The 14,627-nt window shown below is 36.8% G+C and overlaps 1 protein-coding gene across 4 annotated transcripts in view; it reads left to right on the top strand.

Annotated features, from left to right (window-relative positions):
* Nucleotides 1–14,627, top strand: part of IARS1 (isoleucyl-tRNA synthetase 1) — a 198,308-nt gene that overhangs the window by 148,749 nt on the left and 34,932 nt on the right. For all 4 annotated transcript variants that reach the window (XM_073352336.1, XM_073352335.1, XM_073352337.1 and 1 more), the window contains 4 exons: nt 6,968–7,142; nt 8,107–8,219; nt 8,718–8,813; nt 10,748–10,924. In XM_073352336.1, coding sequence (XP_073208437.1) covers nt 6,968–7,142; nt 8,107–8,219; nt 8,718–8,813; nt 10,748–10,924 — 561 coding nt within the window. The remainder of the gene's footprint in view (nt 1–6,967; nt 7,143–8,106; nt 8,220–8,717; nt 8,814–10,747; nt 10,925–14,627) is intronic.

The following is a 14,627-nucleotide window of genomic DNA, read 5'->3' as shown; positions in this document are numbered from 1 at the left end:
GATTTGCTCGCCTCAGAGGTTCACGGCAGCCCTCAGTTTGGCCACTTTTGTGGCACAAATCTGTCATTCACTCAGTTAGCCTCATCATTGGCCAGCATGGGGAAAAGGAAGAAGAACAATCCCTGCAGTCTCGGCTGATCCACCTAGTGGATCGGGGAACAGGCCAGAGACCTTCCCCTCTGGTGGAACCCACAATCCAGTCAACTCCTCTGGTATCAAGTAGGGAGTTGAGGGGATGGAAGGATGGGGGGAACCTGGGCCTGCCCTCTACTCCGGGTTCCAGCCCAGGGCCCTGTGGATTGCAGCTGTCTACAGTGGCTCCTGTAACAGCTGCATGACAGCTACAACTCCCTGGGCTACTTCCGCATGGCCTCTTCCCAACACTTTCTTTATTCTCACCACAGGATCTTCCTCCTGATGTCTGATAATGCTTGTACTTCTCAGTCTTCCAATAGTACAGCTTCTTGCGCCTCTTGCTCCCAGCTCCTTGCACGCACACCACAAACTGAAGTGAGCTCCTTTTTAAAACCCATGTGCCCTGATTAGCCTGCCTTAATTGATTCTAGCAGCTTCTTGATTGGCTGCAGGTGTTCTAATCAGCCTGTCTGCCTTAATTGTTTCCAGAAAGTTCCTGATTGTTCTGGAACCTTCCCTGTTACCTTACCCAGGGAAAAGGGACCTACTTAACCTGGGGCTAATATTTTAAGAAGCACATGCACCAATTAATGAGATTTTTATTTTTTTTTTAAAAAACACACTAAAAAATCAATCACTCTCCTGTAGCCATCTGGCCTGACCCTGTCACAGAATTAATTAAGCAATATACAGTTGAATTGTTTAGTTTGATGATTTAGGTGGATTGTCATGTGAAGTCTATAGGAAAATACGTGCAATGGTGAAAATCTGCTGATTAGTGTTATAAAATAAATATCCAAATTAAAGCACAAAAATTGCACAGGGTCTTCACTGAGCATGTGATGAAATCCTCCATAGGGAACTGTAATTGCACATAAACATTGAATGTACTGTAGTAGTTCTTTCATCCAGTCATCCTTTGCATGAACTTGATTGTTTTGTTGTAATATAACTTCATTTTGTGCATCATCTTGGTAATATGCACTAAAGAAACACAGATTAAAAATGTACTTGAAAAAATCTTTGTTTTTATCAAATAACAAGGGAGATAGTTCCAGATGGGAAAAGATTTTAAGAACTAATTCAATTTTTCTTTGCTGTTTAGTACTTGTTTCTCTTAGATTAGGCAATATAAATGGACTAATCAATTTCACTTTCAGGTTCATAGCCACTAGCAGAATTCTGCCAAGTTGCTCTACAAGCACCGCTCTCATTAGAATTTTTTTAGTTATAAAATAGAAAATAAAATTATAGAAACACTTCTACCAGTGCTTGGTTTGGTACACTCTAGGCCAATTTTGACTGGTCTCTTTAAATATGAAAATATAAATTCTTCCGCTTAGCATTGCACAGTCTGGTTAGGTGTACTGAGAGTGTTTAACTTTTTCTAGCGCCATCAGGCACTGGCTGATACCAAGCTGGATGCCAGAGGACTGGTAAAATATCTTAACTAGGAATCTTCTATTTCCTTCACAGCCGTACAAAGACAGCCTCCCATTCTGGCTCTTGGAGAGGCAGTATATGTTGAATAGCCACCCCATCTTTGATAATATCTTCTCTCCAATACTTGGCAGTTGGAGGTTGTGTGGTCCAGTGGTATGAGCACTGGGCTGGGAACCAGCAACTCCTGACTTCTAATGCTGGTTTTGTTAGCACTGACCCTCTTGTCTTCAGCAAGTCATTTAGCCTTTCTGCCTCAGTTTCTTCATCTGTAAAACTAGGAGTAATACTCAAGCCACAAGGGAGTTATGAGGGTTGTGGTAAAGCGCTAAAAGTATTGGTTTATTTAGATGTGTATAATGTAGTATTAACTTTCATTGGTTTTCAGGAACAGAGACAGATGTGTAAAGGTAAGGCTGGGTTAACCTCTCAGATTAAACATCGGAAAGTTTGTAATAAATGGTTTTAAGGAGGAATGATTAAAGTTCCACACCCATGACAAAAATAAGGGACATCTTTTTCTCTCACAAACATCAGGCAACAAACTCAATACAATATTTCTTAGTGTATTAATTTGCCCCTATGTTAGAGTTGTGCTGTGTAAATCTTAGTCTTTCAGGTTGATACCAAAACCCAATATTCGTTTTGCTACTTACTGAAAGTTTTCAAGTTAGTTACTGGGAAGGAGAGCACAGAGCTAGAGATATCCAGGAACTCAGCCAGTTATGATATGCTCTGTTTTGATTATACTTCTCAGCTTTGCTGTTCATCAAACTTGATTATGTAATCAGAGTATTTATTACTTTTATTTTTTATTTGTTAGCATTAATGCCAGAAATGATTTTTGGTAATTTTGATAAAGTGGGATTTCTCTTGTGGTTTACCTCTGTGATGTCACTTATAGTGTAAGCTTTTAGTACAACTCCTGACAAAAGAAATTGAGAAGTGCAGGAGATGTCAATTTTTGTAAAACCTCATTTACCAGAACAATTTTCTGCAGAGAGCTCTATTTTAAATTGACTTGCTTTGTGAACTGCAATCTTTGATTCTTTATTATGAAAATAAAGCAATTATTTTAAACAAATGAAACTTAAGACTAATGGTAGAGCTGTCTAGGCTAGGAAATAGATGCCTTGCCAAAAATGGTTTAAGTGCTAGTGCAGAAAGGACCAAGATCAAGCTCACAAGAGAAACAAGTCTTAAGAAAGCTTTTAGTAACAGTGCCAAAAATAGGTTTGTCTTGTCAGCACTAGCAATTAAGCCATTTCCAGCACTGGTTTGTGGGACCTATTGCAAATCCCTTTCAGTGAAGAATCAGTGTCCTAACAAGGTTTTACACGGTTTTGAAATCCATCAGATAGCCCTACATAGTGTATGAGCAGAGATGTTAAGTTCTATGTATCAAAGTTATTTATAGCTTTATACCCCAAAAAAGAAATGTGCAACTCTTAACCCTACATATTAAAATGGAACATAATCTATTCCATATGGGTCATGTCCAGCATCTCCCATGGTTCCATATTAATTGTAATGCCCCAGCATAATGCATGATGGAGCATTAGATTGGCAGAGGAGTTGGCTAGCTAAAATTGAGATGGATATTACGGTCTTATTTTTTTTTTCTTCCAATGCAATATGCTGAATACTCATCTTACTTTAGTTATTGGGAGAATTCAGTCCACATTTAATCAGTACGCAACTTACTACAAGTATCGTAGAAGTGTAGGTTTGGAAGGGACTTCAAAGTCCTCAAGTCCAACCTCCTGCCCTGGGGTAGGACCAAGTAAACTTAAATATCCCTGACAGGTGTTTGTCCAACCTGTTCTTAAAAACCTCAATGATGGGGATTCCACAAATTCCCTTGAAAGCCTATTTCAGAACTTAACTACCCTTACAGTTAGAAAGATTTTCCTAATATCTAATCTAAATCTCCCTTCCTAAAGATTAAGCCCATTACTCTTTGTTCTACCTCCAATCGACAACAACGGCTTTTAGCCAGGATGGATGGGGATGGTGTGCCTAGCCTCTGTTTGCCAGAAGCTGGGAATGGACGAAGGGATGGATCACTTGATGATTACCTGTTCTGTTCATTTCCTCTGAAGTACCTGGCATTGGCCACTGTCAGATGACAGGATAGATGGACTTTTGGTCTGACCCAGTATGGCCATTCTTATGTCGTCCTCGAGTTCTCAAATATAATTGCTAACCGTTCTGAGATTGCTTCAGCTAGTTCCTTAAGTACCCTAGAATGAATTTCATCAGGCTTTAGAGTTGTGAGCAAGTTTGTCACAGAGGTAATGTAATTGGTGTTAGATAGGATGTCAGTTGTATTATGTGAGGAAATCCTAGTGGTTAATTCCTGATGCAGAATTTATCAGATTAAATATGCTTAACAAAACATAAATTACATAAATAGTTATCACAATAAAAAAAACCAAATTCAGTTTCTATAGGTGCGTTTACAGCTTTTGCCACATGGAGGAAGAAGTAAAGTGCTTTATAAATACTCTAGCAGCAGATACCCACCCTTTAAAAAAATATGTTCATGTTCTGCTAGCTCTAGCTATAATTCTGTTATTGTAAGATGTCTGCAGAGCTACCACCTGAAATGACAGCACATAGTCGCTAATCCATAAATTTAAAGGGCAAGACTGAAAATAAAGTCCATTATGGATGGATACTATCCAATAAAGATTTCATGTCTGCAAAGTCCGTAGCCATTTTCTTCTGTGTCAGATCATGCTGCTGAAATCTATTGTTTCATACAGACTGATGCTTCGCTTCAAGAACCTTCTGATTTCATTTCATGACATTTTTGTGGTGTATGAAAACTGCAGATTCTGCCCCATCCGTGAAAAATAAGGTTTTAAAACAGCAACTTCTATTTTTAAAAGTTGGCTTTTCAGGAGATAATTTAACTTTTTAAATGTCACAAAGGATTAAACATTTAGGAGGACAAGAATTATATTACATAACTTACCTTGAGTCAGTTTATGAAACAAATACATTCTTGAAATTATTATTATTATTATTTATTGTTGCATTGATTAAAAACATAAATGAAGGTCATGATTAATCCAGGATGAAAGGACCTATTCCATGCTCACTATTGGATTCTGGAGAGAAATGCTGGGTCTAAGCGTTCACAACAAAGATAATGTGAATAAAATCACTTAAATACATAGTGATCTCCTAGTATCTCAAAGGATGGTGCCAAATTAGAGTGCTGAGAGAATTTTTAATGAAATGCAATGGGAAAGTTTAATTGCATTCATGATATACTATTTTCCTGGTAAATTAAATATTTCAGTTAACTTAATATTTATTCATTTATTTATTTTGGTGTAAGTTACTTAAATTTACTTTTAACTAATACATTTTTGAAAACTAGAGCTTTTACTTTGTGTACTGTAGATTGTTAAAATATTGAGATGCAGGTATTTAAAATACTTGTAGTACAGATACACATTGTAACATGTTACACAGTGTATAGGTATCTTTTTGTGTAGCTGTTCAGATATAAATACAAATTCATGCACACAGTATAATGCCTTAATTTTATATTGAGAAAATTAAGGATGTCCTAGTGGCAAAGTCAAATAAACCAACTGTTTTTTCTAATCAAAACAATATGTTAAGACTAATACACAATTAAACCTATACTATCCTGCTACTTGATTGCACAAGTAACTCTGCTTAAATAATTCTACTAGTATTATCACTAACACTATATACAGAAAACTAGTTTTTATTCTGATTATTCTTGAACATTGTTTGGCAAGTATGTCTAGTTTTCATATTCACCTTGTTAAAACTCAGGCCAGAGATGTTCTATAAACTTGAGCTGTCTTATTTGTTATGTCTGTCGTTTGTCACTTTCCATATGGATTTGTGTCTAACAGCACAGAGTTAAAACTTAATTACCTCTGAAACATTTAATTCCAGTTCAGTTTTCTTTCCTAAGCAAGTTTGTTAAATGGGACAGTGTGTTAAGTGAGTGTTCTTCTGAGCTGTTCTCTTCAACAGGACTTTCTCAGAGATGAGTCCGTGGTGTGGATAGAATATTTAGCCATCATAACCCCAATCTAACTATATCAGCTGTTGGTCCTTTCATACTGACATGAGTGGTGTTTTCATCTAGTTTCCACAACTTATACAAAATAGATTGCTTATTAAATGCATTAGGTGATTCTATCGCAACTTGCGTGAACTCTGCTAACCTGTCAGGTACTAAAAGCAAAACGTGTAGGTTATTCAACAAGCTCAAATATCGGTGGTCTTGGTAAGTGCATAGAATTTTACAACCAACAATGTCAGTAAAAGAGTTAATGGGCAGAAGTTGCAAAGCATTGTTACAAACAAAAAGATAGAGCAAGATTCTGCCTTAAGCTCCAATTTTAGATATGAAATTGTGTGTCTTGAGTGTGACATTCTTCTTTAATTTTACAAAGTAGACAGAATAAACACAGGCTTTCTATAAGACTCAGAGCACTTTTAGTGTAGTTTAAATCTAGATACAGTGCTTTCCTCTTTAGAAGGAAATTCCTCAAACCTACAGAAATTACAAGTGGTGCATGTTGTGATCTCTGCTTTTCAATAGAGTTGAATGTAGAGTACAAAAGTCTACAATGGTTCTTGAAAATCTGCATCACTTCAGGCCAATATATGTAACAAGGGTAAAAGTTCTGAGGCAACTTTTAATTTAATTAAATAATGAGGAAAGCATCTGTAGTTCTACATCATCAGAATTTACTGGCAGCATTCCAGAACCCAAGGCCATTAATTTAACTTGTTCAAAATGCATCCACATACAATGAGAATGTAGGAAAACCAGAAAAGGAAAGAGGCAAAATGAGATTACTCATACTTAGGCTGATGTTTGGTCCACTGAAGAACTAAAACTTGTAGTAGTCTGTTGGCTACAAATATACTGAAGCCAACTTCTTAACACAATCCTGAATATGTTATGCATCCTTTTGAGCCAATGCCTGGCAATATAACTTATTGGACACACAAAGATCCTTCAGTCACATCTTTTCATGTAGTAGAAAAGCATCAGAGAAGGCAAGTCTGATTTGAGGTTAGAGCTGCACAGAATCTTTAGACTGCAGTGAAATCTTTACCCAATAGGCCAAATGGACTGCAACTGTAATACAAGAATGGGGTCTGCACCTAAAGAATAATCTACATGTCATTGTTTTGCTTATACATTGTCACACTGATACAGCAGTTTAATCCTTTTATTTATAAGGACATCTAGATAGAAAACTCTTCACGTGCGTGCTATAATCTCCCACCCACCCTTTTTCCCTATTTTTCTAAGTATAGTTTTAATTTTGTCATAGTTGTTATTTTGCTTATATGTTTATTTTCTTTTTGCAAATTTATGCAGGAACTTAACGTACGTCAGGTGACATTGTCTACTGATAAAGATAAGTACGGAATCCGTCTAAGAGCAGAACCGGATCATATGGTGCTCGGGAAGCGTCTGAAAGGTGCCTTTAAAGCTGTTATGACTGCCATCAAGGAGCTGAAGAGTGAGCAGCTGGAAGAATTCCAAACGTCAGGTGCATAGTAGGACTCTATGCATTGATCAGCAGTTGATGGTCATGATGTGGACCTTGGAAAGAAGAGCCAAAGGATTTCAGGCCTCTCAGACTCAAGCCATTGCTTTTAGTTTAAATTTATAATAATCAGTTTCACACATTTTTTGTAAAAAAATAAACACAAATACATAGTTAGATCAAAATGCAAGAGATTTTTAAGGCCCAACCCCCAGCTAACATTCCAGGCAAACTAGGGAACTTTCCAAGTGAATAAAGGGAAGCTGTGAATTGATACCTTGAACCTACTTGTCTAGAGTAGAAACAAATGGCTTTATGTGCTTAATTTACACATTGCTTGTATGTACTGTAGTGAAAAGTATTATGTAGAACAGAGGAAACTGATAGATTCTTGTATGGAGCACAAGAACTGGATTGTTCCATGACTCTTAAATTCATATATGAAGTAAACATCTAGCTGAAACTTTTTTTAAATATTTGTTTAATAGTTTCAGGTGGGTGAGATTTTTCCAAACATCTTTACTCTGTCTTGTATGTTTAACTTTTATTCTGCTGTAATAATAGACCGCTATTGATTCCAAATGGTCTGCACCGGTGGTGGTGCTTGAGCTTAAATTCTGCTGCTTGTAATGACTTTACTTGGGAAAGTCTAAACTTGGAGTAGTTTTAGTGTTCCTGACAATTGCTTAGCAATGTTGGACAGCAGTGCTTGACTTCAAATAACATAGCTCAGGATTCCTATCAATTTTGTTGCTTATAATCAGAAGTACCTGTATTAACGTCTTCTGGATACTGTCTTCTTGTTGAAAGCAATGTCACAATTGATGTATTTCTTGTATTTGAAGTTAGATATTAATATATACTTAGTTCAAGAGTTAACTGCAGGATGCTCACTGACATGACTAAGAGAGAAAGGCTTTGTTCTGTAATAAGCTAGTGTAAATAATTGTCTTATTAATTATTATAGGTACCATTGTTGTGGAAGGGCATGAATTACATGAGGAGGATCTCCGTCTCATGTACACCTTTGACCAGGTCATGGGAGGATCTGCCCAGTATGAGGCACATTCTGATGCTCAGGTATTGTAGTAATTATTTCTCTGCTTTAAGCAAAGTGTTTCCCTAGAAAGTAAGCATTTAAATATTTAAATGAAGTAATTGTCGCACAGTGAGTGATTGCACTAGCCTTTCACTTCAGGATACTTAGTTTCAAATCATATTTAGTACACAACTAGAAATGAGCGCTATTGTCTTAACCTAGTTCTTACTGAACATTCATCTATGTCAGGGGAAATGCCAGTACTTAGGATAGTATAATGGGTAGCTCACTCTCCTCCAGCAGTATGAACTGTTCATTTGTAACAGGAGTAACAGCAGTAAAGGCTGCTCTTTGTCACTAAAGAAACTGTGACTTTGAATCCATATGTGGAGCTGATCTGTTGAATATGAACACACCTTATTAAGTCTGTCTCCTCACCATAACCACCCTTAAGTGAACAGCTTTATAAAAATGTAACAGTGCATGTTAATGCAATAACTGGTGTATTTTATTAATGGTTCTGCTGTACATTCTTTCAGGTTTTAGTTCTCCTAGATGTCACCCCAGATCAGTCAATGGTTGACGAAGGAGTTGCTCGCGAAGTGATTAATCGCATCCAAAAACTTCGCAAGAAGGTTAGTAAGTGATGGAATGGGATATCATTTTGAAAAATCAGTTTTATTTAATATACCAAAGGTGTTAAAGTTTCCAAATTGATTTAAAGTGCAGCCCCATGTACTTTAATCTTGCATGGTTAGCTGTAGAAATGTTTGCAGCCTACTGGTCAAGACATAAGTGGTAATAAGCTTTGTTGATCACTCCTTCTTGGTCTCATAGCAGCTAGCAGTCTAACCAGGCCCCATATTGCTTGCATGTCTACATCATTTATAGTGGAGACACATCTTCTAGAAGTGGAGCTTATGCCAAATCTTCTGATTTCTTTCCCCAGCCCACTAGCATCAATTAAGTCTTATCTGGGTTGAGCCTCAGCCAGCTAACCTGCATCCATGCCCCAGTTTCTACCAGACAGTGAGTTTAAGGTCTGTGCCCCAGTTTGTGTGAATTAGACTGCATCAGCTGGGTCAGTGACAGAGAGATGAGCAGGCTGCGATCATCATACTTCAAGACACCACAACTTGTATGTCTTCATTCACACAAGCAAATGTGTATTTTACCAAAATGTGTGAGGGAATGTCTGGCAACATTGTGTTGACAGAAATATTTTGCCTATTTATTTCTCTCTTTCTAGTTGCATGAAACAAGGTTTTTGGCCTAGTTTCCCAAACCACAGCCCTGTCTACGTTAAGGCAATTTGAACCAGTATAACTATGTTAATACAGTTAGCCTGGTGCCATGCCCCTAAGGTATATGCACTGGTTCTGCGCTCAGTGGAAACTCCACCTTGCACCAGTGTACATTAGGCATATGCATCAGTGTGACTACCCCTGGGTTCAGATTTTCTTAATGTGGATGGTACTGTATAGTACTGTATAGCCCGTGCAAGAAAATATTATGGCTACAAAATCCACAAGTGAAAACTAATGACTCCACAGCCATTGTGGCCAGATAGTACACGTCTGCCCTGACTCCCATTTGGAGTCTTGCTGGAGTGAGATTTTGTTGTTCATGGGATAGGTTCTGGGGAATCAAACTGTCTGATATGTTTAGAGTTAATTCTTTAGAGAGCATCTGTGAAGATTGACACACTGATGTCAATGATAGTATGTAATACAAATAGGAAAGAATACAGGCAAGAAAATTTACCCTTTAACAGAAGCTATTGCAAAAGTTACGTTTACTATCAGAATGATTTAGGGTCATAAATTCATCCCATCTGGTCACTAAACCCCATATGTTTTTTGATCTCTATTCATTAATAACTGTCATTGCTAAAAAACATCCTACAACTTGCATTGCTTCATTCCTGTTCCTTTTGTTGAAGTCTGATTGTTTTTCCTAATGAATTATTTAGAAACATCCTAAGCTTTCAAAATACATATTGCAGTACAATGTAGCAAGAGTGGTACTGTTTAGAGGCTTGGGGAGTTTGAGTCCCTACCCCAATAAATTGTAACTCATAATTCATATGAGGTCCTGGTCTGAAACACTGATGTGCATCTAGCACTATGTGTGCAGGTTAATGTCATATGTTTTCAGATATCTGTATGTAAATTTCAGTGCTTGATTGTAACAGCTGCAGAACCACTCAGAGAGTTTAACTTGTTAAAAGCTTTGGTCTGAGACCAACATGTTGTTTTAATTCTATCTGAATTATTTAGCATCATGAAGAAATGAATATTTATAAACTAGTTAGTTTGATTCAGAAACGTACAGTGTTTATTTGTATTCATTCAGTTGACTGGAAAAATACTTTCTGCTTCTGTCAAAAGGTACAGCCTTGTTTTCAGTTTTCAGGAAAAACTTTTAATTCCATATTAACAGAAAATTGACTGATATTTTTCTAAAATACTTTTTAAAAAAAGTTTTAACTTGCATGTTTCTTACAGAATTTTGTATATGTACAGATAAACTTGCTGTCATTGAACTGTAATTCTGGATTTTCTTTCAGCGCAATCTAGTTCCTACGGATGAGATTACTGTATATTACAGATCACATCCTGAAGGTGACTACCTGGATTCTGTTATTAAGGAGCATACAGATTTCATTTTTGCAACAATAAAGGCTGCCCTGAAGCCATACCCTGTGCCTACTTCAAGGGAAGTGCTTATTCAAGAGAAAACCCAAGTAAGAATGCTACATTGAACTACATGCTTGAAAGGATTTTTCGTTCAGATTAAACTGAATGATACATTGGACTACAGATGATGGCCTAAATGTTGACATTACATGTTCGTTTTATCAGATGGCTGTAACCTTTTCAGACCTGCAGATTGCCATAGCTAGCATTTTAAGTACAAAATGTCACGGGGCTCTGCTTGGGTGTTCGGTATCTTAGAAAATCAGGCCACTTAGGGTATATCTACACTGCAGTAAAACATGTGTGGGCTGGCTATGTTAGCTGACTTGGGCTGTGGGGCTGTAAAATTGCAGTGCAGATGTTCGGGCTCAGGCTCCAGAGCTATGAATAAAAACTGGGTAGTAATGATTTCTTCAGGCCTTATAGAGGATCTTATGCAACAGTATTCTACTTTAACTGAAGTTACCCAAACAGTTCAGTTTAAACAAAACACTGGATTAGTTTTGATTTAAAAAAAAAAAAAAAGTTTATTCAACTACAGAGAGAGAGTTTAAGGGAGTACAAGTATAAGACATTAAAGTCAGAAATGATTGCAAGAGAAATAAAAGAAAAAACGCTTTCTGGAAGTTAAAATTTAACAAGCTAGACTTTGTTCAAGGAAAAATCCTTATGACAGGTTCCCAGCAGCACTGTGTGACCAAAATCTCAGACAGGAACTCCCCCAAAGTTAAAGGGTTGGTTCCTTTGTCGTCTTAAATGAGAGAGCAAGCTTGGGGTGTTTTTACCCCTGGCTTTTATAGTCCAGTCACCCTTTGAAATGCATTTTCCTGAGATTTACCTATGAAGTTCCTTCCTGCTGTGAGGACAGAGATATGGAGTCTCATGAAAGAGGTTCCATGTTGTTGCTTACTAAAATGCAGATCGATCTGTTCCTGGCCCCCTTTGTTGCCAAAGAATGGCCACTTGAAAAGTGATTGCTAATCAACTTTGACACCTGATAGAGGCATCAGCTTGTCTTTGAGAAACCAGTTACCGCTTCTCCAGACTTGTCTGGTAAACACATATGGTCATAATTTCAGCTTATGCTCATAACTCTTAATGCACATTTTGTACATACATTACACAAAAATATTGATGAGCTATGTGTTAGTTTTTAAATGATACCTCACAAAGTGTATTTTGGACAAAAAATATTATAATAGAGTGTGAATACAGGGGTGCTTTTGTTCACAAATACACTTTTAAAGGGCTGTATTTTGCCCTTGCATGTATGATAAAGACGATATTGCATTAAAATCAAGTCTAATTTTTATTAAGATCTTCTATAAGGCTTGAAGAAACCATTTTAACCCAGTTTTTAATGATAGTTTTGGAGTTTAGCCTTGCATGATAATACAGAGCAGGCATTTGGAATCTTTTGCTAGGTGGCTTACACTTTTCAGCATCAAAATCGAGCTGCTTCCTTTGCTTCAGTAGATATTTGGCCTACTTGGACCACACCTTGTCTTGAGCATGCCTTTATCTCCCTATTCTGCTCAGAATGTGCTTGTATGTCACATTAAACAAGAGTGACAAGCCCACATGACGGAAGAGTCTAGGCATAAAATAACTTACTGATTTGATCTGCAGAATGATGTATGCCCTGGGAATATCTGAAAACAAAGAGGTAGATATTCGTGAGTCATTTCTGACCCTGTACTGATACAGAAGGACATATTTGTTTTTCTTATGAATGAACTTGTAATGTCAGAAGAGTTTTTCAAGCAAAGGCTTCTCTTGTCTTTGTTCAACACTGTTAGTCATCTCTTGACAAAGGCATTGGGAAATATTTGACTGAAAATTAGAGAACATGCTGATATAAGAGTTGGTGAGAACACAGTAAAAGCCTGAGAACTGGCAAGTAGTTTGTCATATTCCAGGTAGATATTTGCTAGTTTGTGATGAATATGGAGCTAGATGCTCCTTGACTGGACTTTTGACCTTAGAAAGTTGATGCCAAATCTGAGAGCAAACGCCGGGGAATGTAGGACAGCTGGAAAAAGTGAATTTAGTCTGAATGAAATTATATTCTTAGTAGACTATGCGCAAATGGTGTGTGAAAATGGAATAAATGAGGCACATTTATTCTAAAATGCTTTCCATGAGATCTGATTTTCAAGGCCTCATGGAAAGTCCATCTATTTGCTCAGGCTTTTGCCGGAGGGTATAATTGTGGGGCACATTTGTGTTTGCATAACTGTGATGTTGAGTACTGTATTTAGCTTAATACTGGTCAACTTATTTTGTTTTTAGACTTCTGTGAATGTGCAAATATGAAAAACCAGAGAAACTTACCTACCCATCTAAAGAGGAAAAGATGTATCATAGAATAGCTAAGGATGAGCACAAGAGTAATTTTTAATTTTCTCCATCTGTGTGATGTTGAGAGCTGATCCTGGCAGAAAGTGCTGGTTTCTTTGTAGATGTGCTGTGTTGAACATGTTCTGCAGATAGCAGAAAGAACAGTCAGCTATTTTTGAAATTAGAAGCTAGTTATTTACAGAGCACATGTGAGATGGTTATGTTGGGTAGGGCTCGTCATGTGAAGATGATGAAAAGAGATCAGACTACAAATATTAAAGAATTTTAGCAGAGATAAAATTTTCTGTGGGGAAAAATTGAGTAACTATTGTAAATGGTGAATGGGCCAATGGAAGCACACAACAAAATCTTGATCTTCGTTAAACTGAGTTTTGATAGCTGTTGTTGACTTAAAATCTACAGGCATGGTAGGTCACTCATAAACATTGGCTAAGAATTGATGCAAGTTTCGGATTGATACACTTGAAAAAGCTATTTCATAGTAAACATTTAAAAAAATGCAAACATTTTAATAAAAGGAAATATCAGAGAGGTAAACAGACAATCTTTAACAAATGAAGCACTGTGAAGTTAATCTGTGTTTGGTTTCCTTAGATGTATGGCTGTTCTACATATTTAAGTTGTTAATCTGTGTTTGGTTACCATTTAAATTAGGGCTGTAAAGTGATTTAAAAAATTAATTTCGCAATCTTTTTAAGCGCGTGATCAATCTTTTTAAGCACATGATTAAACAACAATAGAATACCATTTATTTAAATATTTTTGGTTTTCTACATTTTCAAATATATTGATTTCAATTACAATGCAGAATACAAAGTACACAGTGCTCACTTTATATTTATTACAAATATTTTCACTGTAAAAAACAAAAGAAATAGTATTTTTCAATTCACCTAATACAAATACTGTAGTGCAATCTCTTTATCATGAAAGTTGAACTTACAAATGTAGAATTATGTACAAAAAACCCTGGTATTGAAAAATAAAACGATGTAAAACTTTAGAGCCTACAAGTCCACTCAGTCCTACTTCTTGTTCAGACAAACAAGTTTGTTTACCTTTGCAGAAGATAATACTGCCTGCTTCTTGTTTACAATGTCACCTGAAAGTGAGAACAGGCTTTTGCATGGCACTTTTCTAGCTGGTGTTGCAAGATATTTACATGCCAGATGTACTAAAGATTCACATGTCCCTTGATGCTTCAACCACCTTTCCGGAGGACATGTGTCCATGCTGATGATGGGTTCTGCTCGATAACAATCCAAAGCAGTGTGGACCAACGCATGTTCATTTTCATTATCTGAGTCCGATGCCACCATCAGGGGGTTGGGTTTTTTTATTTTATTTTTTTGGTGGTTCAGGTTCTGCAGTTTCTGCATCAGAGTGTTG

The sequence above is a fragment of the Lepidochelys kempii genome, chromosome 7 (genome assembly GCF_965140265.1).
Source record: "Lepidochelys kempii isolate rLepKem1 chromosome 7, rLepKem1.hap2, whole genome shotgun sequence".
Taxonomy (NCBI): Eukaryota; Metazoa; Chordata; order Testudines; family Cheloniidae; genus Lepidochelys; species Lepidochelys kempii.
This window is presented reverse-complemented; position numbering and strand designations above follow the sequence as displayed.